At 39.7% G+C, this 26320-nt stretch overlaps 1 protein-coding gene across 1 annotated transcript; it reads right to left on the bottom strand.

The window, feature by feature from the left end:
• Nucleotides 1-523: 523 nt before the first annotated feature.
• On the bottom strand, nt 524-25343 carry fam81b.S (family with sequence similarity 81 member B S homeolog). Its single transcript, XM_018244365.2, has 10 exons — nt 24934-25343; nt 23350-23416; nt 19544-19778; nt 18135-18253; nt 15984-16113; nt 7352-7458; nt 4765-4900; nt 2895-3090; nt 1786-1920; nt 524-922 (listed from the first exon to the last, which is right to left on the bottom strand). The coding sequence occupies exons 2-9, from the start codon at nt 23391-23393 to the stop codon at nt 1787-1789; spliced, it is 1101 nt and encodes a 366-aa protein (XP_018099854.1). The 5' UTR covers nt 23394-23416; nt 24934-25343; the 3' UTR covers nt 524-922; nt 1786.
• Nucleotides 25344-26320: the final 977 nt, after the last annotated feature.

Consider the following 26320-nt stretch of genomic DNA (forward strand, 5'->3'; position numbering starts at 1 on the left):
TCTTTAAACGTAAGGGGCTGTTCACCTTCCAAACACTTTTTTTTAGTTCAGTTGTTTTCAGATTGTTCACCATAAACAAAGGGTTTTTTTTTAGTTGCTTTCCATCTTTTATTTTTTACCTTTTTCCCAAAATGTAAGTTTAATGTTCGTGTCTCTAGTGTTTCAGTCTGGCAGCTCAGTGATCCAGGATCATTCCGAACTGTTACAATTTGCTACTTTTAGTTGGTACCATGAGTTGATCCATTTCTCAGCAGCATCTGTGGAATATCAGCAACTATTGTATCAATTCTAAACAGCTGCCTTTAATGAAACTCAGGGATTCTGCTCAGCAGAGACAAAGATAAGAAATGTATCAACTAAATGTATCAATTTAAACAGTTAAAGAGTTTGTGACTTCCCCTCCCCCCCAGAGCTGCTTTAGGAGGTGAAAAATGATACTTTAGACTTCAATATTAGAAAAACGGTCACAAATAGAAAGTGGAAAGTGTTTGGAAAAAGCCCTAGCAACCAAAACAACAAAGACATTAATTTTATTTTAATTTTTTTTTTTTAATGCTTCAGGCCCCTCTGCTGTTCATATTGAATTCTGAACTTCCTAGGGCAAATAAGCCTTCATATACAGGTAAAAATTGACATTCCAACCTTGGTAGCTGCCCAGCAAAAAGCAGATAATTAAGAAACCACATAATAAACATATTATAAGTCATTATTGCAGATATTGCTGTGTCCCAAAACGGGATAAATTCGCCCATCATTGGTACTCAGTGATATTATTATTATTGCATGCCATCGCCTTCTTAACATATTATCTTCCTTTTATGACTTCTCCAGGAAAACCGGTCAGTTGCTGGTGAAAGTGGTGTATCAGAGTAGCTGCAGTGACACTGTAGCCTTTGTTGCCCGCTGGTATCCCTTGAGGCATCTGCATACCAAAACTGATGATCAGTTAGTTGAGGTAAGATAGTGTTCTTAGATTGTCATTGTTCCTAATGTTTCCCTATTGTAAAAATATCATTTACTAGTGTCAGTCTAATGTGTCATACCTCCTGCCAGCTGCCAGCTATTCACTGCACTACTGTCAGTTATCATATGCACTACTGTCAGTTATCACTGATGCTTAGGGCCTTTTTGGGCCTGTAGACTGGGCTTGAATGGGCCCACATTACCCTATACAGCAATTGCTTGAAAGGGCTTCTTAGGCATTAGTCAAATGCAAATTTGTGATTTTGTGTTGGCAGGCACTACCAAGGGCTTAAATGCAAAGCCCTTCTCTAACAACAGCTTTTTTTGATTACCAGCTTTTATATTATTAATATTATATTTTTCTATGGACATTTACAACTAATGACTGTTGCTTCTTTTGGGTTCTACAGGTGCTGTTAGATAATGCCAAAGCCCATGGAAACACCAGAATAATAATAGATCTGCACAAGCAACTGACCACACATCATCATTTATTGTGGTTTTTATGTCGTCTAGAATCAAGAGAGGCTTGGCTATGAAGCCAAACTGGATTCTTCTACAGATGTTCTTATGAATTAAAAGGAACAGTAAAGGAAAATAAAAGTTGCACCCAGAATAATGCATTCAGTCTGTGCAAATAGAGTCATTATTTTAAAAACAACTTTTTGTGAGTAGTTCAGTCTGGAATTTTCAATTCTTCAAACCACAGAAAATTTAGAGCGAGTTGTCTAACCTGTGCTTTTAAAGCCATCCTCATTGGAGAGATACAAGTATAGACATACAAGCCATGTAATGGATTAGTGCTAAGAATGTGATTGATACCTTAGATATCCTTTAAGTCTACAATCTTGCGTCGTAATTGCTTGATGTCTCTATGGACTTTCTTGGTTTCCAGGGTCACCTTTGTCTCTTGTATTTGTTGAAGAGAATTTAGAGATTCTTGAATCGACTGAAATCCTAATTTGGACAATAAGAATTAGCTGTTAGATATTACAGTTACTGGCAGTAAAGGAGCCATAATAAACAATAAACAGTATGAATTACTTTTTATGTCATATAGCCCCATCTGTCATTAGATTTAGAGCTTACTCTGAGAATAACTGACTAATTGTATTTAAGTAGAAGAATGAGTGCTGCCATAATTTGTTCCTTGGCAAAGACATTCTCCATACAATACATTGTGCTATTCGCTCCAATGATATACAGTAAACCATTTCAGGTAGGGTTTAAATATATATATTGGGTTAGCAACCTGCCAACAATGTAGAATTCTCAGGGCTATCTCACCATATGTTAACCGTTTCTTTAAAGACAGAGGGCATTAATTATCAGTGCCCTAGGTTGTATGTCTGGATGACAGGCCACCCCTTGTGAATACAGGGCTGCCAAACAACAGACATCGCTGTATTGATGAAAAAAGTGCAAAGGCCTTCCCCTAGGGTTCTACATTTAGGTGCAAAGTGAAAAAACATGGTTTGGACCTATTTTTAGCACTATGTACTCTGCACTTTATAACTTAGCAGATCCATCTGTGAATAGTCCTTCCTATAGAAAGCACACCTTAGTGTATGCAAGATTTCTAGACCATACTGCATATAAGCTAACCTGTCTGCTTTGATTTAAACATTCACGCAACATATTTGCAGCTGAAATCATGAAATAACAGGAACAGTATGCAGGAAAGCTGTACCTTATATTCTACAAATAACAGCTAACAAATAGCTTTAGCATCTAAATGTTCGGCTAACGTCTCTGCAAAACTAAGCAATACGGCAGCCGCCCTGTATAAATGCTGTTGTCCAAAGAATAAATATTTTGTGCAACCGATGTGCTTTGTTTACATGCCAGTCTACAGTTGTTAGAGAAAGTAATGGGTGAGAAAGTGATTTACATTAAATTTAAAATGATGCTATGTTTTATAACTGGCCTACCTGCTCTGTATTCACTCTTTATATTTTCCAACTCATCCCAGATTTCCACTTCAATTTTATCAATTCTTGTGTTGATTTTGTCCTCGGCATGTTTCAGTTTGCTCAGCTTAGTCTCAATCCTTTGTATCTCAGTTGTATTGTCCACTTTTATTGTAAGGTGATGGAGATTGTCCTGTAGCTTCTTCTCTGATACATCCTGTGTAGCAAATTCTAATTAAACATCGAAACAAAGCATTGCCAGAGGAGGGGTACTTAAAGGGATTCTGTCATGAATTTTATGGTGTAGTTTTTATTTCTAAATTACACTGTTTACACTGCAAATAATTCACTCTACCATGTAAAATTTCAATCCTAACCCAACAAGTGTATTTTTTAGTTGTAATATTGGTGTGTAGGCAGCCATCTCAAGTAATTTTGCCTGGTCATGTGCTTTCAGAAAGAGCCAGCACTTCAGAATGGAACTGCTTTCTGGCAGGCTATTGATTCTCCTACTCAATGTAACTGAAGGAGTCGCAGTGAGACATGGATTTTTACTATTGAGTGCTGTTCTTATATGTACCAGGGAGCTGTTATCTGGTTACCTTCCCATTGTTCTGCTGATTAGCTACTGGGAGGTGGAAGGGAGGAGGTTGGTATCACTCCAACTTGCAGTGCAGCAGTAAAGAGTGACTTAAGTTTACCAGAGCACAAGTCACATGACTGGGTCACCTGGGAAACTGACAATATGGGCACATTTACTATTGGTTGAATATTGAGGGTTAATTAACCCTCGATATTCGACTGTCGAAGTATAATCCTTCGACTTCGAATATCGAAGTCGAAGGATTTACCGCATTTCGTTCGATCGAACGATTGAAGGAAAAATCGTTTGGTCGAACGATTGAATCCTTCGAATCGAACGGTTCGAAGGATTTTAATCCATCAATCGAACGATTTTCCTTTGATCAAAAAAAGCTAGGAAAGCTTATGGGGTCCTTCACCATAGGCTAACATTGGTGCTCGGTAGGTTTTAGGTGGCGAAGTAGGTGGTCAAAGTTTTTTTAAAGAGACATTACTTTGTCTGTCGAATGGTCAAACAATTTTTAGTTTGAATCGTTCGATTCGAAGTTGTAGTCGAAGTAGCCAATTTGATGGTCAAAGTAGCCAAAAAAACCTTCGAAATTCAAAGTATTTTTTATTCTAATCCTTCACTCTAGCTTAGTAAATGTTCCCCTAAGTCTAACTCCATGTCAGATTTCAAAATTAAATATAAAAAAAATCAGCTCTTTTTAAAAAACAAATTTCAGTGCAGAATTCTGCTGGAGCAGCACTATTAATTGATGCATTTTGAAAAAAACATGTTTTCCCATGACAGAATCCCTTTAATTTGTGATATTTGCTGTACCATGTATATGGATTTCCTGCTTGCACTTCAAAGATACAATGAAGGTGAGTAAAGTAATGGTAAAGATGCACCAGTGAATGTAGTGTCCAGGGATAATCTATCTATCTATCTATCTATCTAAATATCTATCTATATACGGTATATATAGATATATATATAGATATAGATATATATCCATTTATATTGCTTGGGATATAATAATTAGAGGGCAGATATATCCAAGAGTTACATACAGTCAGATAAATATGGCATAATTCCCAGAAATAATCATATATTTTTCTTTGTGGCAACATTTTCTTTATCCCAACACTATTTCTGCAAAGATCTGAGCCTCTGAGTCTGCTCCTGGGTATCATTAAGATGTCAATGACTAAAGCAGATGATTCCACATTTACAGTATGTGATGGAGAAGGGACTGGATTGGACATGAGATGATGTGTGATGTTCTGTCAGTAGTTCCATTGTTGCCAGTCCCTAGTGATTTACCATTTTCTGCTGAATGGCACTGAGGAGCTGCTCCAAGTTGTAAGCCTGTTCTTGGGATGTTTTTTGTATCTGGGATTCTGTCCATCTGCGATGATTTTGGATTTGTCCTTGTATATCATTTAGCAACCCGCCAAGCCTAAAAAAAAATAACATAATTTTTTATTATCATGTTATTTTTTCTGTACTGTCAAACTTGGGGAACTATCAACCAAAAGAACCAATGCTAAAAAGTAAAGTACTGTGACTCAATCTGTATGTTCAATGGGGCTTATTCAAGGTACAAAATTAGGGTAAAATCATCTTGTTTCTTTCCCCAGAAAGCAGTGCATTTTCCCAAAGTCTTAGCATAAGTGTTAGCACATCATAAGTAGCATCCATCAATATGAATGTAAATTAGCACTCAATACAAGAGGGGCTGTTAGGGGGAGGCATGTTTATTTTCTATACGCAGACTCTCTTGGGTGCAAGTGCTTTTTAAGTGAGTACTAGGGTGTGTCCACCTGCACTCTGGGGGATTTTGTTTTGTGTAAATGTGTTCATTTTTGCATTTTATGGTCTTTCAAACTATGATTAATTCCTTCAGCTCAGGTAAGTGTTCTTCGGTGATCTATTCTGGGTTCATTGCAGTGTATTTATTCATGCACAGTGGAGGGGTGGCTAACATTTCTGATTTGCACCAAGGGGTTCCTGACTTTGGTTTCATCCTGGGAATTATCTGGAATGCTGGTTTCCTCCCACACTCCCAAACATACAGGCAGGTTATTTGGCTCCTAGATAACTCTGATGTGTTGTATCAATATGATAGAGAATATAAACTGTAAACTGCACTAGGACTTAAATAATCAACAATCTCTGTAAAATGCTCTGTGTATTAATAAAGGATTATGAATGATGTCTATAAAATATCCCAGAAGTCCATAGAGATAATGAGTTCTTTGCAAATTACATCACTTCTGCCAAACCCCAGTTTGTTTTTCATTCCAGGAGGCCCAGCAAAGCTGCCAGGACACAATGAATTGGAATTTTTGGATTTTTTTAAAAAAATATTCCTTGCCTTAGTAACATACTAACTTAGGTTGAAGGAAAAAAAAGAAAAATATCGATCAAGTTCAATCTTTTATGTCTGAATGAAACCTGCCTAACTGCTAGTTGATCCAGAGGAAGGCGAAAAACAGCAACGCCAAATTCTTGAATTTATTAATCTGCGGTGAAACACAGAAATTCACCGCAAATTCGCGCCTGGTGAACAAATTCGGCCATCACTACTAGTGGAGCCACAGAAAATGTAATTTGTGGGCTGGAGAATTTTTGCACGTGTTCAGTCTTAGGGACACAAGTAGTACAAGACGGGGGTCCCAGGTGCACATCCGGCACCAGGGCCCAGGCTTCATTAGTTACGCCACTGGCTCTCAGTTTCCAATAGCAGTTAGCATGTCTTTAAAGGAGAACTAAACCCAATAAATGAATATGGCTTAAACTGTCATAATTTATATGCTGCCCTTATTGCATTAGCCTAAGTGTCAGCTTCTCAGTAGCAGCAATGATCTAGGACTTCAAACTTGTCACAGGGGGTCACCATCTTGGAAAGTGTCTGTGACACTCACATGCTCAGTGGGCTCTGAGCAGCTGTTGAGAAGCAAAGCTTAGGGGTTGTCACAAGTTATCAAACAGAAAATGAGGTTTGTCTGTAATATAAGATGATCCTACAGGACAGATAAGTTGCACTGATTTCTGTGCTGACATGTAGTAATTATCTGTATTATTTACTAATCAACCTTATATTGTGACATTTATAGTCTATGTGTACTGTATATTGTGAGTGGGTCCCTAAGATCAGTAAGTGACAGCAGCACAGAGCATTTGCAGTGAATCAGCAGAAAAGAAGATGGGGAGCTACTGGGGCATCTTTGGAGACACAGATCTTTACTACTAAAGGTCTATGGTTGCCTTGGGCTGGTACAAAGGCCAAAACCATAATGTACAACATTTCTAGCCTACTACATTTATCCAAAAACCACATTATTTGCTGCATTATTTCATCCATTTGCAAAAGTCAGTAGCTACATGATCTCCACAGATCAAAGATCAAGAAGGATAAGGAAGCAGCTTTTTAAATAAGCAGGGGAACAGGGGGAAGATGGGAAACTACTGGGGCATCTTTTGAGACACAGATCATCACTGCTAAAGTTGTGGTTGCCATGGGCTGGTACAAAGGCCAAAAGCATAATGTAAAACATTTCTAGCTACTTCTTTAGTTAGGCTTTAGTTGTCCTTTAAAAGCTTTGTTAGCACTGATATATTCTGATGTAGACTTTAGCAATAGGATTTAGCATTCAGCTATACTGAACATTTAAATGGTCATTGTTTGACCTTGCAATGTTTGGGATTAATAGGCAAACTCAGCATAAACTCTTTTTTTAAAAAAATTTAATACAAGAGAAGACTGCAGATCTCAAACAGACAAACCACTTCAATGCTCTAATTCTGTATTCTGTATTGATTCCGAGTCTTGCTCCATGCCAACCTACTCATTAGACTGAGGCAATTTTTCTGGACTGTGCTGCATTAAAGTAATTAAAACACGTACTTGAAATCTAGAAGCTGGATCTCATGATGTTGCACCCCGTGTGTGGATTTTACTCGGTTGCTTTGCTCAGAAATGGAAGCCTCCATCTTTCCTAATAGTTGCATTATCTAATAAAAATTCAGCAGGGAACAGTGAGTTGAGCCTGTTCATCAGCTTTCACATTAACCACGCACCACTTACTTCAAGCGCTCAGCAGAGAAAACACACATATTTGTGGCCAGAAATTGTAAAATAGCGGATAGAGATTTTACAAACAGATAAGGTAAATACACAGTGTTAGTGACATAAAAAGGGGCAGAGTCTTCCATGGATATAGCTGAGAAATTCCATTTATTATACCAACAAACAGGGATGCCCAGCCCTCCTTACTTACTCGCTCCTTAGCTGTCCAGTTACTGTTCCCAGAATCCTCAGATATACCAGATCTAAATGTATCAGTACAGTATAATGCTGCTTCTCAGTTCTGCATTTAATGAATGCAACTTTGCAGTTGCTCATGATTAAAGCTGAAAAGGTTTGTGGTGGGCGAGTAAATGGCTTTTGTTTTAACATACATTTTTCGGACTGTTATACATGAGGACATATTCAAACTAGTGTGAAATATTATCAAATAGAGATATTTAGGTCTGTTTCCAAAGCATGGGAAGAATCATGGCTTAAGTAACTCTGTACCAGTGGCAGCAGAATACCATCACTGGCAATTTTAAGAGCATTTTTTTACCTTGAATGTAGGTTTTTTTAGTGCAATTGCAATGGCTGCACTAGCAATCCCTACTAGCAATTGCCTGTGTCCAAGTGCAGAAGAGGTAAGCATTGGGTCTACTGCCCCAAGAGTCCAAGTCCATATGAGGTGCTCCTCATTTATAGCTGACTTTTAATGCCATCAATACAGTAATACCATGCTCATGCACAAACAAAATGATGTCATGACAATGGAAGTAATGGGTTTATTGGGGGTATAGGGACTGGCCAGCAAAATTAGAAATCTACACAGGTGGTTATAGATCGAGAACATCTAGAGCATGCTACTCCCAATACAACGTGTGTAAATATAAATATATACTGTAACGGCAATTTCATGTATAATACCCAGATGCAGTGTCGGACTGGCCCGGCGGGATACCGGGAAAATACCCGGTGGGCCCGACCCTAGTGGGCCAGTCCCCCTCTCCCAAACAGTTTTTAAAAAAATAATAAAAAAAATTTTGGCGCATAGCAGCGACGTTTGCGCATGCGCGCCGAGCGCCGTTTCCGTTTGCGCATGCGCGATGCGCCGCCTGGGCGCCGAGCAAGGATTCGCCTAACAAGTAGGTAGCGGGGGCCAGAGGGGGGCCCTGGACACCAGTCCCGGTGGGCCCCGGCCCCCCAGTCCGACCCTGCCCAGATGTCATAGCATGAAAACACAAAGGCAATTCCATGTATAAATACCCCCAGAACTCACAGCAGGATGGCACAGTGGCAATTCCATGTAAAATACTCACAGAACTCATAGCAGGATGGCACAGTGCCAATTTCATGTACAATACCACCAGAACTCACAACAGGCTGGCATAGTGACAATTCTATGAATAATATCCCCAGAACTCATAGCAGGCTAGTACAGTGGCAATTCCATGTACAAATACCCCAGAACTCACAGCAGGATGGCACAGTGACAATTCCATGTATAAATCCCCCCAGAATACATAGCAAGAAGGTACAGTTACAAATCCATGTGTTATGCCCCCAGAACTCATAGCAGAATGGCACAGTGGCAATTCCATTTTTTGAAGGTTAAAAATCAGAATGGCTATTTAAGGAAAGAAAAGGGTTAATTGTGTCACAATGGGAAAAACAGAGGCCAAAACCCTGCAACAGTTTTCACAAGGGAATATTGGGGGAAGGGAGGAGACAGAGTAAATAAAGTAATAAACACCATTAGGGAGAAGTTAAGGGGGATTTCTTTGCTTACTGGCATTCATCTGCACTGATTGTTGGGGAGGAGAAAGGGAATCTGCAGAGTAGGCAAGTACCATCCTGCCTTTTGGTCTGTTAGCCAAGTATAGAGCAACTCCGGCACATAGAATCCCTCCCCCTCACTATCAGGACCCAGTCTGTGTGCCTGAGGGATGGCACAAATTTCTGTGCACTGCAGCTCTCCCTTCTGTTCAGCTCTGACTTCAGGCTCCTCGTTATGTCATTAACTTACCGCCAGCTAGCTCTATCACAGGGATTTTTTCAAGTTTTTTCAGCAGATGGGGACACTTCACAGGGCAATTTCTTACGGGGACCAAGGTCCGGAAACGGGGACAGATGATAAGCATACGGACCAGAAACTCAGAGATAATCAGAGCCTTGAGAGAGCTCCCGATGGGGACTGAAACATTACGTTGGTTGTTCATGCTGTGTTAAACACACTTATTTTGATTTTGTGTAACTTATCTCAGTGTTACTGGTCTTTTTTACAGTATGTGGACAGATATACTGTGCATCAGAGACACATGTTATAATCATGTGCCACCCATGGTTATTTATACATACAAATATACACTCTAGATTTGGGGCATTGTGTTCTGATTGCTTGTGAAAGCTGTGTGCCCACTGGTGTGTGAAGCCATACTGTATATTCAGTGTTCCTACTCACTGAATGACTCAATAGACAGAGGAGTGCAGCTAACACACTAATTCATTTTTCTTCTAACACCATTTAGGGAGATTGTACTTACTATGGAACAGATATTTCCTATTACACCTTGTTGCAGAACAGCAATTATTTTGACCACAGAGATTCTTCAAAAATATCAGTGATCATATTTAAGCAGGGCCAATGTAAGGGCCTCAAGCATTATAGGAAGACTGGGACCCAAACCTGGGGGTGGTGGTGGGGAAATGATATAATGCAGGAATGTACAACTTGCAACCATACAGCTATTGTTATAGGGACAGCAGGAGGGCCACAGGTCGGACAACACTGACTGTACACATTGTAATATCTCCTATCCTCAAACAGTAGAAACACCATTTTGACTAGAATTTTTTTTTTGTAAATCTGGGAAAATATAAAATGAAGGAAATATATGAAGCACTGTGACCTCAAAAAAATAATCAAAATCAATGAATAATTTCATATATACGCATTTAAACTGTGCCTAGTGATGTTATTAGATATTATTGGAGCTAAATTATGTTCTGTGTACTACTACTATACCCTGCCTTAATGTACAAGGTGGGACATTCACTAAGATTCGTAGTTGCGCCAGCGTCCGCTTCGCCACGCTACGCCAGGCGTATTTTCGCCAGCGCTACGCAAATTCACTAAAATCCGAAGTTGCACTGAGGGGAAGCGTAAGGTTGCGAAGTTGCGCTAACGTTAATTTGTCAAGCAAAGCAAACGCTAGCGATGCTTAATTTGCATATGGCGCCAAATTGAAGTTAAAATGGAGGTATATGTAGCCTCACTACACAAGCCTGGGAAACCTTCAAAACAGCAAATAAAATGTTTATTTTGCCCTACACATGTGCCCACTGTATAGTTAAGGTGCCATGAGCTAGGAAATGTAGGGGGGAGGAGGGTAGCCCCAAAAATGTTTTCGATCTTTTTCAGCCAGCGTTTTTTGGGACTTAGAAACATTTTTAACTTTTTTTGAAGAAATCCCTATCTACTCTATTGCACTTCGCCTGGTCTGAGGCGGCGAAGGAAGTCTGGCGTAAAAGGTAGCGTTCAGAATAATTTGCGTCCATTGCGCAAATTCGCCAGGCGTAAGGGTGAGAAGTAACACTAGCGAATTTACGCCAGCGTCCGTGAATCGGCGAATTAACGAAAATGCGCTACGCTGGCGAATTCACGCTAACTTTAGGCGCTTCGTCGTTTAGTGAATTTGCCCCAAGGATTTTAGGAGTCACCTTGGAGTTCAATGACTTTTAAGATCCTACTAATTTATAATTGGGTTGTTTTTCCCTTTACTATAAATATAAATTGAAGTGACAGCATGGACTCGCGTGTGGTTTTGTTGTGTCGTGCAGGCCTCATCCAGATGGGGATTTTTAAAGCCTAGTTATTTATAAGGAACCTTCAGTGTTACTGAGAATGGATCCGTTCAATTACAGACAGGCAGCAAGGGGTGAAGGGAACCTGCAACAGAAATGAAACACAGTTCACTATGGGGGGGACTGGTTACGATTGGCATCTTTTTTTCCTCTGCTCTGCGTATACGAATGAGTGGGCACAATTATTGTGAAAGGATTGATACACAAGGTTATTTTTTTTTTTGCAAATGTATATCTGTCTATTCTTGGCATATGGAATAGGTGAGAGAGCTATGCTATATCCTCCCTGCCTTTATATCTCGGTGAATCATCCTCCTACTTGGGAACACTCCATATTAGTGCATTGCCTGTATTCAAGTATGCAATAATGTGGAATTTCATGCGTTGTCCTCTCTCATTCAATTTATATGAGCAAATTTCAAAATAGAAAATACAGTCAGGGTTGGATTTAGAGCAGGGGTCCCCAACCTTTTTTTACCCGTGAGCCACATTCAAATGTAAAAAGAGTTGGAGAGCAACACAAGCATAAAATAGTCCATTGGGGGTGCCAAATAAGGGCTGTGATTGGCTCTTTGGTTGCCCCTATGTGGACTGGCAGCCTACAAGAGGCTCTACTTGGCACTATACTTAGTTTTTATGCAATTAAAACTTGCTTCCAAGCCTGGAATTCAAAAATAAGCTTCTGCTTTGAGGACACAGAGAGCAACATCCAAGGGGTTGGAGAGCAACATGTTGCTCGCGAGCTACTGGTTGGGGATCACTGATTTAGAGAATGACAGAGTATTTGTCCTGGACTCTGAGCTCCTGAAGGGCCAATTGGCTAGGACATACTAAAACTAATTTAGCTGATGGCAAAACAATTGCATATAACTGATTCTATGGCTGCTTATATCATCTGTATGGAACACCACAGTAAATGAGTTAAAGAAATCCATATACAATATATGTAGACGGCTTCCTGTTGTATATTTAATTTCAGAACTAAGGGAAGTAATGTCAAGCTTTCTGGAAACAGAGGTATTTCCATGCTTCATGCTACACTCATAGCACTGCCTTAAATGAAAACTATACCCCCAAAATAAACACTTGAGCAACAGGTAGTTTATATTAAATTAAGTGGCTTATTAAAGAATCTCATCAAACTGGTATATATGTTTAAGTAAATATTGCCCTTTTACATCTCTTGCCTCGAATCACCATTTCATGATGGTCTGTGTGCTGCCTCAGAGATCACCTGACCAGAAATACTACAACTCTAACTGTAACAGGAAGAAGTGTGGAAGCAAAAGACAGAACTCTGTCTGTTAATTGGCTCATGTGACCTAAGAAGTATAGTTTATTAGGTATGTTTGTGTGCACAGTGAATCGTACGATCCCAGGGGGCGGCCCTTATTTTTTAAAATGGCAATTTTCTATTTATGATTACCCAATGGCACATACTACTAGAAAAGTATATTATTATGAAAATGGTTTATTTACATGAAGCAGGGTTTTACACCTGAGCTGTTTTATGCAATATCTTTTTATAGAGACCTACATTGTTTGAGGGGTATAGTTTTCCTTTAATACCAAAAAACTATGGGAATTAATAAAAATGTTAATTTTTTTTTATACAGGGCCTGCAGGACACAGGAAAAAAACCTTGGCTTTTGCAGGCCTTGCTAACCCAGACCCACTCCTCATCCGAGGCTAAAGGCAGCTCTCGCCTTCCCAGATCACTGCCACAAATGAAAAATTCAAGGTATGTATGACTCATCGGCTCATGGAACACCTCAATGACTTAAGTGGGGGGCCTAGCAGGTGTGTGGGGCCCCATGAAGTTGCAGCCCCAGTCCGAACTGCCTTCCCCTTGCCCTCCGCTGGCTAAAATGAAAATCACCTGCTTCAATGCACACGCATCGCCGAAGTCGCCCGAAGTTGCCTCACAAGGCAATGAAGCACCGCGTATGAATTGCAGTATGCGATTTCCATTTTAGCTGGCAGAGGGCAAGAGGAAGGCAGTTTGGGGAGATTGTCGCCCCATAGAAAATGCAATTTGTCGCTGGGGCGACTAATCTCCCCGAATCTGCTCATGTGGCCTGACCCTTAGGCAAGGAACATTTACTAATGTACTGTAGCAAACTGGGGAATAATTTGGAATAACAGAATGTAATGCTGTTTCCCAGGTCACATAGATGAACATGAAGTGGCTCATGTTTGTTTGACATTCCTTGGCTGACAACTTGATGGGATTTTGTCATATTTCCCTTCTGCTCTCCATTGGCTTGGCAGCAATGAAATGTTGGTGAATGAAAATGGACAGATGTCCATTGCGGGGAGTGTGTTCATTTCCCTTGTCAGCTTTGTGATAATGTAGTCTGTAATAATTATTGCTAAGCTGTGCTGTCCTCTTTTTATGCTAATGTGCACAATCAGCCCTTTAGTGCTGGCAATTAATGTGTATATTTATATTTATTTTGGTTCATTGAGTTTTCCTAGTTTTGTTATTGTGCATAAGAAAAGCCTAGGTGGGTGGAAGCAATGAGGTCATGCATAAAGGCAATCAACTACAAGAGGTCCTCTGCACTCAACCCATTATCAATATATTTAAGACAGAGACATTTTGTGCATACTGCTACTAAAAAATGCCTTACCCTTTAAACAACACAGGGATTGTTTGTCCATATATTGCAATATATTTAAGCTGGCCAACGACGTCAAAGTCATCCCATATCTGGCCAGTCCTATGCTCAATTTTCATCTGATTCATTAAGAATTCAATTGCTTAATTATACATTTTACAAAGGGACTAAGTTTTACCTGCAACTTACTAGCTGCTTTCAAAGTAAAACTCCAAAACTTGGCTGCCCTTTTATTAGACACCAGTGGGATCACCTGACTATAGCTGGGAAGGGTGGGAGCTACAACATGGAGCTGGTCACTGCTCCTGTAGAACTATAACAAACAAGGGAAAGTTGTGCTCACCACTATTTTTTAAAACCATTAGGCGGGGTGCAATGAGGGTGTGACCACAAAATACATATAGTCAACTACAGGAGGTCCTCTTTCCCTTGTTTGTTAGTCTCTTTTTAATTTCCTCATGTGTAAGCCATGCATCAATAGTTGTATTACTACTGGGACTATGAAGAAGGAAACCGTCATTAACTGGTTCCTCATTTGTGTAGACAGACAAAAAATAACAGTTCAGAATCTCTGCTTTTTATTTGTTCTCATCAACAAGCTGACCTCCCTCTTATATTAAGGGTCTCACCCCTTCCTGCTTCATTTTTTTCTATTTACATATTAAACTGTAAAATATTATTTTGGATTCTTTGTGTTGCCTGCTGCAATAGCCTATTCCATATTGGTATTTTTTGCATGATGTATTGGCCTCCTTGTACCTAATAAATGTTTTTGCTGTCCCAGCTAACTTGACAGCCTTAAAAGCACGTTTTTTTCTTACCAACCTCAACACCAACACTGCTATTAAATCACTTTGGTTTTGTTTTGCAACAATGTTCCTTGCTTACAAGGGGAATATACTGACATGTATATTTATAAGGGTTCAAGCGCACGGGCAGATTCTGGGAGATTTAGTCGTCTGGCGACTAATCGTCTCTTCTACGGGGCAACAATCTCCCCGAACTGCCTTCCGCCTGCCTGCCGCCTGCTATAATGACAAAACGCCAGCACCAATGCACTCGTATCGATTTCCGAAGTCGCCCCGAAGTTTCCTCGTGAGGCAGACTTTGCAGAGTAGCGCTGTTTGCCTGTCCGGCTAGAGAACCATGATCTGATTCACTAGCAAATTGGTGCTTGCGCCTGTTAGTGAATTGGCGATGTCCCTGCGGGTAGCAATGCTTGCAAATTGTCGCTAGCGTTAGCCACTTTGCTCTTTAGGTGTCACTACAACAGGATAATACAGATTAACGCTTTATACATATAAAGTGCAACTTGTTGATGTAGGAGGTTCAGCAGTCATCTTGGAGTATGTTACACTGACTAAATACAGATTCCTTATAGCAATGTCTCCTCTGTTATTGTGAGTAGCTTAAACCACACAGAAAGCATCAGAAATACTACAATTATAAACTGATTCAAAATATATTCACTAATAAGTTTGCCAGGTTGAAAACTCACCTACCAGCCAATCTATAGTATTTGAGAATCATGTCCAGGCTGAGATTCAAAATAGGCCCTGGCATTTCAAGTACACAGAGTCTCAAACAGCCTTCCACCAGCCCAATAAATAGTGACTGTCTGTGGCAATTTACAGCAGCCCCTCTGGCATTTGCCATAATCCACAGATTGCCAGTCTTTGCCTGTTGATGAATATACACTTTAAGTTTTAGATTTGAGCTGGTACATTAATGTCTTTAGCTGCTGGCCCATACCCACTACACATACCTGCCTTCTTTTCTGACCTTCCACGGCCAATGTGCATGAAGCAGATATGCAGTTAGGGGGAAAGAGGGGACAGCGGGGAATTTGCAGCTGGGGAAGGAGGCCCTTGGTGGATAAGGGGTCCTGATGTGGAAGTCCCATTGGGGCACGACCCCCTGTTTGATGCTGGTCTTTGGGTGCTATTGTTATATTGATGTAGGCAGCTCTCTTAATCAACACACACCTTAAAATCTGCCTCCTTCTTATGTGTTTCCAGGGAAACGTTTATGCTGCGAATCTCTTTCTCTTGTACCTGAAGTTCATGCTTGGTAGTGGTCAATTCCCCAGAGAGTTTTGCAATGCTGGCATCACATCTGCAATGATATCAATGACAGAAAAATAATCCTTAGCTAAACGATTTTATAAAGTTTCTGCTGTATTCCTGTTTGAGTGGATTTATTTTCATAGACTGAAATAAGTATAAATGGTGTATAGTAGGGAGAGATGGTGCCTTTCAGATGTTGTTGAAGCACAACTAGCAGCTAGGGGATTTAGTGCAATAAGGAAATATCAATATCCCACATCTAAACACTAAAGTCCACTCTGCTTACATTGCATTCATTCTATACATACTTAACACAAGGCAATAAAAATTAAAAAGCTGGTGATATTGCACACATCAAAACAAAAACAATCTCGACAAAAGATAACACTTTTTATTAATTTCCTTTTACAACCACAATAAATGTCAGTGTAAGAGAATAAACTGTATTAGCCCGCCTCTTTATCAAATTACTGCTGTACTCCAGTAAATCACAAGGCTCACTTGGTGCTCCTCTAATGATTATATAAGTGAAAAATGAACACTGTGTCTTTCATTAGTGGTTCAAAGCGATACAGCTTGCACAGATTCATGCTCCCATTATTCCTAAAACCTCAATCATTATCTTGATAGAGCTAAATAACTCAAACTACAATCACAGACATGACTGAAACTAACATTAATATGCAATACAGATACACCCCACTATCATACTGCATTTGTATGCACCCCCTGATGATGCACATGATGTGTTATATTATGCACATTAATATAGACTTACAGAACTAGGATATATTTGGGATCTTTGCGTCTATGGCCAGCATTAGACTCAAGTCTTTCTTGAAACCAAACTCCATATCTGCCAGTACAACCATTTCAAAGATCTTTTCTTCTAACTTCAATGGATGTCCTTGTGTTCTCTAAAAGTTCTACAGATCTACGGATGAATGTCATTTTTTAATTGCTGAGTTAGCACTCTCCTTTTGACTTCATATATTTCACAAGTATCTATTTTAAGGATTGGATACCAAAACTAGATTGGACATTGCCAGTGCTTTGTAACAGGGCAATACTATGCTGGCACTTGTTCTGATGCCGACTGGCATAACTTGCCACAGCTAAGTTCATTATTTACAAGTGCTCCTAGCTTTGTCTCCATCTATCCCACTCATGTGAAATGGTCAAAATGCTCAAGTAGGGTAGGGATGTAGCGAACCGCCGATAATGTGTTCGCGAACGCCGTTCGCGAACACCGGCAAAAAATGCGAACAGTTCGCGAACAGTTCGCGAACAGTTCGCGAACTTCGAACATCCGAAAATCGTTCAATTCGAACGATCGAAGGATTTTAATCGTTCGATCGAACGATTTTCGTTCGAATCGAAGGAAAATCGTTCGATTTTAGCGATCGAATGGTCGAATGGTCGAACAATTTTGACGCGAACGCCTATTGGCGAACATCGCGCGACGTTCGCGAACTTGCGGCGGACGCGAACAGCCGATGTTCGCGCGAACAAGTTCGCCGCCGAACAGTCCGCGACATCCCTAAAGTAGGGTCTTGTAACTGCTGTAACCTATGGATCTGGACTTCTCCCTTAGGTACAAAGCACAGGCCAAGTGCAAAGTGATCAGTCTTAAAACCAGTTTGGCGACCCTCTCCTCTACAGGAGCCTAGCATTGTTGCAGGTGATGCACTAACCCACTTGCTTTTGCCAGTACATGGCACACTGGAAAATAGAGTGGGTGAAGGATTCCAAAATGACTGGCAGATATTAGGGATGCACCGAATTCAGGATTCGGCTGAACTGAATCCAAATTTGCATATGCAAATTAAGGGCAGGGAGGGAATTGCGTGACTTTTTGTCACAAAACAAGGAAGAAAAAAATGTTTTCCCCTTCCTACATATGCAAATTAGGATTCGGTATTCGGGAGTTCGGCCTAATCCAAAATAATGGATTCGGTGCATCCCTAACAGATATAAAAAAATGGGGGGGGGGGTTGACAGCATTAAAATGGTAAATTTCAAATAAATATTAAAAACTGTAATATTAAAAATGATTCTGTTAATGCTGACCTGGCCACTCGACCTCGTAGATCACCAATGCCGTAGAGGTGTCTCTTGTCCAAATCCTGAACAGCAAAACTTGTTCCTGTGCTCACTTGATCTCTGTCTCGGATCTGATTCTCCAAGGTCTGAAACAGTCCAAAGAAATCTTCTTTAACTTCTCACATGTTAGAAATGGGTATTCTACATAAGTTTCTCAATATTCTGCAGCAGTAGAGATCTAGATAAATGTGTGTGTTTTACACTTTAAACGTCTTCACCAGGTACAATGACTGTGATAATGCTCAGAATCAGAATGTAGTCATGGCTGAGACGTATACTGTTCCATTGTGAAACTGCACAGAATAAAAAAAATCTATTGTGCATGAAAAGTAAATGGAAATGCTAAAAATGTAACTATAATAGGGTCAGATTATGCATTTTAAGTTAAGTCAAGCTATTTTTTTAATGTTGCACTACTGAGCTATTCTCTCAATGATCGCTGTTGCTTTGTCCTAATATTCTCATTCTCATTATTGCTTCCCCACTGTCACACAAGAATTTATATAGGCAATTGCTTGCTTTACAAAGGGTATAATTATTGCTTGCTGTGCCAAAACAAGGAGACAGAATAAGACAGGATATCATGTAACGTGAACCAAAGCCTTTTAATATATCATGGGCATAAATTCAAAAAGCACTTTAACAGGATGCATTAATGGTGAAATGTGCCTTCCTTGTCTATTTGTAAGGTTCCACGAGTAAACTGGCTGCAGGCAAGGGACTGTAGGGTATAACTACTATATAAATTCCCACTTTGAAATACAGGTATGGGGGCTGTTATCCAGAATGCTTGGGACCTGTGATAACGGATAACGGATCTTTCAGTGATTTGGATCTTCATACCTTAAGTTTACTAGAAAATAATGTAACTATTAAATAAACCCAATAGTTTGGTTTTGCTTTCAATGAGGATTCCTTATATCTTAGTTTGGGTCATGTACAAGGTACTGTTTTAACATTACAAAGAATTTTCAAAATTTTGATTATTTGGATGAAATGAAGTCTATGGGAGACAGCCTTTGCATAATTCGGAGCCTTCTGGCTAGCAGGTTTCCGGACAACAGATCCCATACCCATACTGGCCTTTTTGTTAAATGAAACAGAAAATGGATAGTACAAATTACTGGGAGGGAGACACCTTAAAAGAATTCCAGCATGGGTTTATCTTTATCCTGATCATGTACAAGATACTATTTTGTTATTATAGAGGTAAAAAGGAAATACCATACATTTTAAAAATTTGGATTATTTGGAAAACATGGAGTCTATGGGAGACAGCCTTTCCGTAATTCTAGAGAAAACCCCTGTTATGCCTAGTATTACAAATCCTGATTGCTCTCAGTGACATTAATTTCAGTGTAAGTCATGGTTATTACCTCAATATATTTACTGAGCTGTTTGACTATCTGGGTAATTGTCTGCATGTGATTTTCTAGCAGCTTTTGGGCTACTGTATCCCAATGGCTTCCATGGATCCTGGAAGATGAAACATTGTCTTTTATCTTGAAGGCCTGATCTAGCAAGATGCTGGTGGTCTTCTCCTGGCTAGATAACCTGCCTTCTAGTGCATCCACCCGATTCATGTGTATGGCTGGTAGGAAAGATTGTCCTCTGTAATAAATAATCATTTATTAGTTCCTGAACAGGAAGATATACCAGGTCTAGGTTTAATGAGAAATAATTACTATTCCCAAACTCCTGGTGACATTCAGAGGCGGCATTCAGCGTCTTGCTATGCATTTAATTAGCACCTCTAATTTATGAGCAGAGAGTTACTAAAACACTGTTAGCATTATAAATAACACGTTGCACTATTGTAGAAAAAACAGCTGTTGTATATATGAATGTAAATATTTGTCACATTATCTGAAAGCTTTATCGTAACTTACAATAATAATATATTATAAGGCATTTAGCATTTTTTTTTTTGCAGTGAGGCCACGTTATTACAAGTTATGCCACAGGGCCATGGGATAAAATATTTGTTCTTGGCCAGTAAAGCAGCTGCCTATAGGTTTCTAATAGTGATGTGCGTGTCCGCGAGGGTTGGACGCGTTCGGGTCAACTTCAAGATTTGCAGGTTGTGGACATGTTTGGGCTGAACTCTTCCTTACTGTAGTCCGCATGCACCTCCAGCAGCTTCTATTTATAGGTGCAATTGCTCTGCAAGCAAGATATGGAGCGGGTGTGGGCCTTGAAATAGAAGAGGCTTGAGAGGTGGTTGACTTTCCTAGTTGTCACACAGCTATCTAGTTATAAAATAGACTCTGAATACATACAGGGGCAGATTTATCAAGGGTCAAATTTCAAAGTGGTAAATACTTCGAAATTCGACCATTGAATGGCTTTACTTCGACTTCGAATGTCGAAGTCGAAGCTTTTTTAAATTGAATTTGCCCATTGGCGGTCAAAGTGAAATCGTTCGATCGAACTATTACATCCTTCGATTCAATAGTTTTTATTGTATGATCGTGCAATTTTACTTCGACTTCAAAAAACGTAGAAAAATGCTGTAGAAGGTCCCCATAGGGTAACATAGCACTTCGGCAGGTTTAAGTTGGCGAATTATTGAAGTCGAAGTTTTTTTTAAAGAGAAAGTACTTCGATCATCGAATGGTCGAATAGTCGAACGATTTTACTTCGAGTCATAGTAGCCTATTCAATGGTCGAATTATCCAAAAAATTACTTTGAATTTAGAATTTTTTTACTTCGAAAATTCCCTCTAATTCATTTTGACCCTTGATAAATCTGCCCCTATATAGCAAGCCGATTGAACATGAAAAGAATGAGCTGTTTACTTCCCCTTCAAACCCTGATCAGATAATTGTTGAGGCCTCATTGCTGGCAACGGTAAACACTCTAAACATTACTCATAATCGCTCTAAAGCTACAGCTAAGGAATCTAGAAAAAGCTTCAGAGTAACCACAAACAGTTTTGTAATTAGCTTCTTATGTGCAATGATTGCAAAAGACATAACACAGCTGTTAAGAAGGCTCCCAGGAACAATATGTCCAAGTAAAATGGATTTCCTTCAACCTACACAGCTTCTTCCAACAACTTTCTGACTTGCAGGGCTATATGTAGTTCCCTTGTTTATCACTAACACTGAACTTAATCTTTATTTTATTTCCTATATTTATATTTCTCGGGAATGTGTCAATTGGGTCTCACCCTAGTACAATGTACAATCTAAAGTCCACATCGAGGCTAATCACTTTATAAGGAGCCTAAAAATGAATATGGCTAGAAATTATGTATTTTATATGCTGAATTTAATGTAGTGGCCTAGAGGTTTAGCAGCCCTAAAACTGTAGTTATTCAAGATTTTATACTTATCCACAGCAGCTCCCCATGATTTTGTTATGACATCTGTTGGATATTATTGATACTGCACATTGTGCTCGGGGATTCTGAGGTTATGTGAGGTTACATCTACCACAAAAACCGAGGCCACAGAGCTGATCATTAATCTATTCTGATTAGTGATGGGCAAATTTGTCTCGTTTTGTCGCGAAATTTGTGAATTTACCGCCGAATTCGCGAAACAGGAGGAAAATTTGCGAACCGTGAATTTTGACGCTGGCATCAATTCGCAGGCATCAAAATTGACGCCGGCGACAATTCCGACGCGGGCGTCATTTAACGTGCATTAAAGTCAATGGGCATCTGTTTAATTGTCGCCGGCGGCATCTGACTTGTCGCCGGTGTCGGAATTGCCGGCCGCATCAAAAAACTTTCACTTTGTTGCCGAATTTGAGCAGCAAATTTATTCGTCGGCATTGAAACGAGGAAATTCGGCACAAATTTGCGCCTGGCGAATAGATTTGCCCATCACTAATAATGATAGAGAATGCATTGATTACTATGTTTCCATGTAATGTGATAGGTGAGCATTTCAGCCTTGTTGAACTTTAGTTCTCCTAGTACCTACACAGCCTGGACAAGTATTTACACTTAATTGGGTGGCGGTTCACCTTTGACTTAAATTTTTGCAATTCTAAGCATCTTTTCAATTGTCTTCATTATTTATTCTTTATAGTTTTTTAATTATTTTCCTAGTTCTTCTGACTCTTTCCAGCTTTCAAATTGGGGTCACTGACCCCTTCTAAAAACAAATGCTCTCTAAGGCTACACATTTGTTGTTATTGCTACTTTTAATTATGCTTCTTTCTATTCAGGTCCTCGCCTATTCATATTCCAGTCTCTTCTTCAAATCAGGGCATGGTTGCCAACACTGCAAACTGGAGAGCTGCTGAACCACAAATAATAAAACAAGAAAACCAATTGCAAATTGTCTCAGAATATCTCTCTCTCTACATCATACTAAAAGTTAACTCAAAGGTGAACAGCCCAGAGACCAGGACACCCAGATTAACACAGGTTGACTATTTAAGTTCTAAGCAATGTCTTAGTTTAAGTCCAATGTAACCCATGTTCTACCTTTGAGAGAGAACATTTTGGACTGTTTCATATCATTTTACTCTGTGTATTTGTTGGAAGGCATCATTGCTTTTCCATCCCGATTAAGAGCCCTTGTTCATAACAAGCCTTACACTAATCAAATAAGAGAGGAAACTGCTCACTTCAAATACATCTCTCTATGGTGCATCCAACTGGCAACATACAGAATGCTGGGGTGATTTTGCATTAGGGCAGCACAACACAAACTCATTATTAATGCAACACTTAGGGGCAGATGCATCAAGGGTCGAATATCGAGGGTTAATTAACCCTCGATATTCGACTGGGAATGAAAATCCTTCGACTTCGGAGTCGAAGGATTTTGCGCAAAAACTGCGATCGAACGAATAATCCTTAGATTGAACGATTAAATCCTTCGAATCGAACGATTCGAAGGATTTTAATCCAACAATCGAAGGATTATCCTTCGACCAAAAAAATTTAGCCAAGCCTATGGGGACCTTCCCCATAGGCTAACATTGGGTTCGGTAGGTTTTAGGTGGCGAACAAGGGGGTCGAAGTTTTTTCTTAAAGAGACAGTACTTCGACTATCGAATAGTCGAACGATTTTTAGTTCGAATCCTTCGATTCGAAGTCGAAGTCGTAGTCGAAGGTCGAAGTAGCCCATTCGATGGTCGAAGTAGCCAAAAAAACACTTCGAAATTCGAAGTTTTTTTACTTCGAATCCTTCACTCGAAGTTAATGAATTGGTCCCTTACCTATCGCCATATGGAAGCAACTGTACAGAATTCTCTCTTGACATTTTGCTCAGTGCTTTAGTTATATCTGAAAAGAAAACACAGTAAATAAATAAAAGAGAAATAAAAGAAAATCATGCAGTATGGCTTTAGAAGTTTCAGAAAAGTTCTGAGTTCTTTTTAATAATATCAGGAAGTATAATTCATAATAGCCTCCCCTCCCACTAAATTCAGCTGTGTTTAGTGCTGTAATCTTTAAATTCCAATCCAGTTTGGGTGAGCCATGATAGCAATACCTTCATTTAATATTAACTAAAGAGAAGCAAAAGTGATCAGGTAAAAATATAGGAAGCCAGAACAGTCAATGCATGAGGAATTTTGTAACACTCTGGGCCCTGCTGTCTGAAACTACAATTCCCAACAGTTCTGTGTTCTGGTTGCTCAGGGCCCTCTGCACAATGAAACCTTCATCCACAACTTATATTAATTTAATGCTATTTTGGACTCCCACTGGCTGCTCCCAGTAAAACACAACTTTCAGTGTACTCTTGCTTTCAGCGAAGTTCTAACTGTTAGGAAAGATTTAATAGTTTTACCACACAGGCAAAGATTTGCAAACAAGCAGTTCTTAAATAAACAACCATCTAGTGACTGGTCCCTAGTGTGGTACAGATGTTACATAAAATAATTCCTTCCAGATCTTAAACATAGACTGATTTGTTATCTACAGTCTGGTGCATCAGGTATATTCATGGTGCCTAGCATTTGGGATAATACCCTTAATAGCCTCTGGGAAGGGAATGTGGCTGTGGGATAGCAGTTATAGTAGGGAGAGATGGTGCCTATAGTAACAGTGGCATAATAGTCTCTGGGAAGGGAGTGTGGCTGTGGGATAGCAGGTATAGTAGGGAGAGATGGTGTCTATAGTAGCAGCAGGGATAATAGCCAATGGGAAAGCAGTGTAAATGGGTTAGCAGGTATAATAGTATGGAAAGGTAGCTATAGATGTAACAATTACAATCTTTCCTGGAAAAGATACTTCCAAGAAAGATTGTTTGTTTAATATACACGGGTAGAGCTGAATTGTCAGATGAACAGGTAGAAACAATAGAATTCTACCTCTGTCTAACAGTTCGGCACTATCAATGGCCGATGTTCAGGTGCCTTCAAAGGTGCCCATTCCAAATTTTCCGCCCAGCCCAATCGATGAGCCAACCAATATCCAAGTCTTCTGCCAATATTAGTCTTCTTGTCTCCCACCATACCCACACTGTGTATTGTATGACAATTTGTCTCTGGAAAGGGAGTGTGGTATTATAAGTAGTTATGGGTATGAGATACCCAAAAGACAACAAAGTTTTCAAATTACTTTGTGTTGTTTTTTAATTAAGAGGTAGAAAAATACTTGGAAACTTACACTTACATTTCCTCCAAAGTCTATTTTGCCCTGAACCTTGTTCCCACCAGAGACTCCTGTATGTGTAGTCCCACAAATGTCTACTATAGGAGCAACCAGTGAGACTGGAGATGAAGCAAAGTAATTTAACATTTCAAATACCATCTAAAATTTGCACCAGATCTCAAACGAGCTTAATATTTTCTTACCTTCATCCAATGAGTGCAGCTTGTCCCCAGCTCTGATTTACCCTCTGGCCACAGCACAACCTCATACCCTAGAAACATGGCTCACAGGTAAACAAAGTGACCAAACATGATAATCTCTTGCACAAGCTCCGCTTAGAACCTGACTCCTGGCCAGAGATTGAATGGAAGATAAAGGACACGGTCTGGGCAATGCGACCCACACGCTGCAGATTGAGGCTGACTATAAAATAATCCATCCAAACTTAAAGCTTCCCTGTCTCTGTGCTCCACTTGCTCCGTTGCATACATTTGTTTGTCCCATAGTCATATAACCCTCCTCATGGCATCACATTCATACCCTTCCTTGCTGCCTTGTGTTTATTGCCGTCTCTAGGCTACAGGAATGCTAAAGGCAGAACTTATTTGGTTTCCCATTCAGAAGTTGCCTGCCACTAGTTAATAATGTATTCCTTATTTGTTGTGCAGCCTGTCAGACCTGTCGTTGTGTAAGGAGCCTATAGTCACACTCACTACATATTCTTATTTTCTCCTGCATTTGGTTTATATCAGTTTTAAGTATCTCTGGTATTTCTGAGACATATTCTACCTCTCATGAGGGGTAAAGTCATATCATTGCTCTTACACGATGCAGTTCACAAGATTTACCAGGCTCATCGAATACCTATCCTGCAAAGTTTATATTCTAATTTGAGCTGCTTAGAGAAAAAGGTTATGAATCTCCTGAGCTGGCCTGGTTATTAATCAGAGACATACTTAAATCATTGTGTAGCGCCTGCTACTTGCTGAGGATGATGGGAGCTGTAATTTAACTCTGCAGTTTTTTGTTATTACTTCTAGATTTAAAGGACCAGTAACAAATTTCACATTTTTCTTTACTGATATTGAAAAATGCCTTGATGTTAAGGGTGGCAAAACACTTTTATTCTTATTGAAAATGTGGATGTGGTCGGAGGTCTGTGAATGACACCCCTCTTATATCACTATGCATGGACACATCAGCCAGGGATAATTTTAAAATCAGGAAAATGGTTTCTAGTGACTGGAGTCCAGGAGTAGCGTTAAAACTGCCTAACTCACGGAAAAATCAAGGTGGTTGACAGGTATGGATTGGGCCCTCTCCTGTTATGTTGAACTGAAAGCACTGCTTGGTTGCTATGGTTGGGGGACACTAGCAACCACAGTTGAATGGAACAGTAACTCCAAAAAATGAACGTGTTTTAAAGTAATTAAATATAATGTACTGTTGCCCTGCGCTGGTAAAATGGGTGTGTTTGCTTCAGAAACTCTACTATAGTATATATAATTAAAATGCTGTGTCGCCATTCAAAGGAGAAAAGACTCAGGTTACAAAACAGACAGTCAATAAAGTATATCTGAAAGGATAAGG

The sequence above is a fragment of the Xenopus laevis genome, chromosome 1S (assembly GCF_017654675.1).
Source record: "Xenopus laevis strain J_2021 chromosome 1S, Xenopus_laevis_v10.1, whole genome shotgun sequence".
Lineage (NCBI taxonomy): Eukaryota > Metazoa > Chordata > Amphibia > Anura > Pipidae > Xenopus > Xenopus laevis.

Bases quoted from the DNA above. Each gene is read 5' to 3' on its own strand.
- fam81b.S (XM_018244365.2), bottom strand. From the start codon at position 23,393: ATGTCAAGAGAGAATTCTGTACAGTTGCTTCCATATGGCGATAG. The intron at 4,901-7,351 runs GTACGTGTTTTA...ATTTTTTTTTAG, and splicing joins ATCCAGCTTCTAGATTTCAA to GCTTGGCGGGTTGCTAAATG. The intron at 3,091-4,764 runs GTAAATCACTAG...TTTGCTACACAG, and splicing joins GTGCCATTCAGCAGAAAATG to GATGTATCAGAGAAGAAGCT.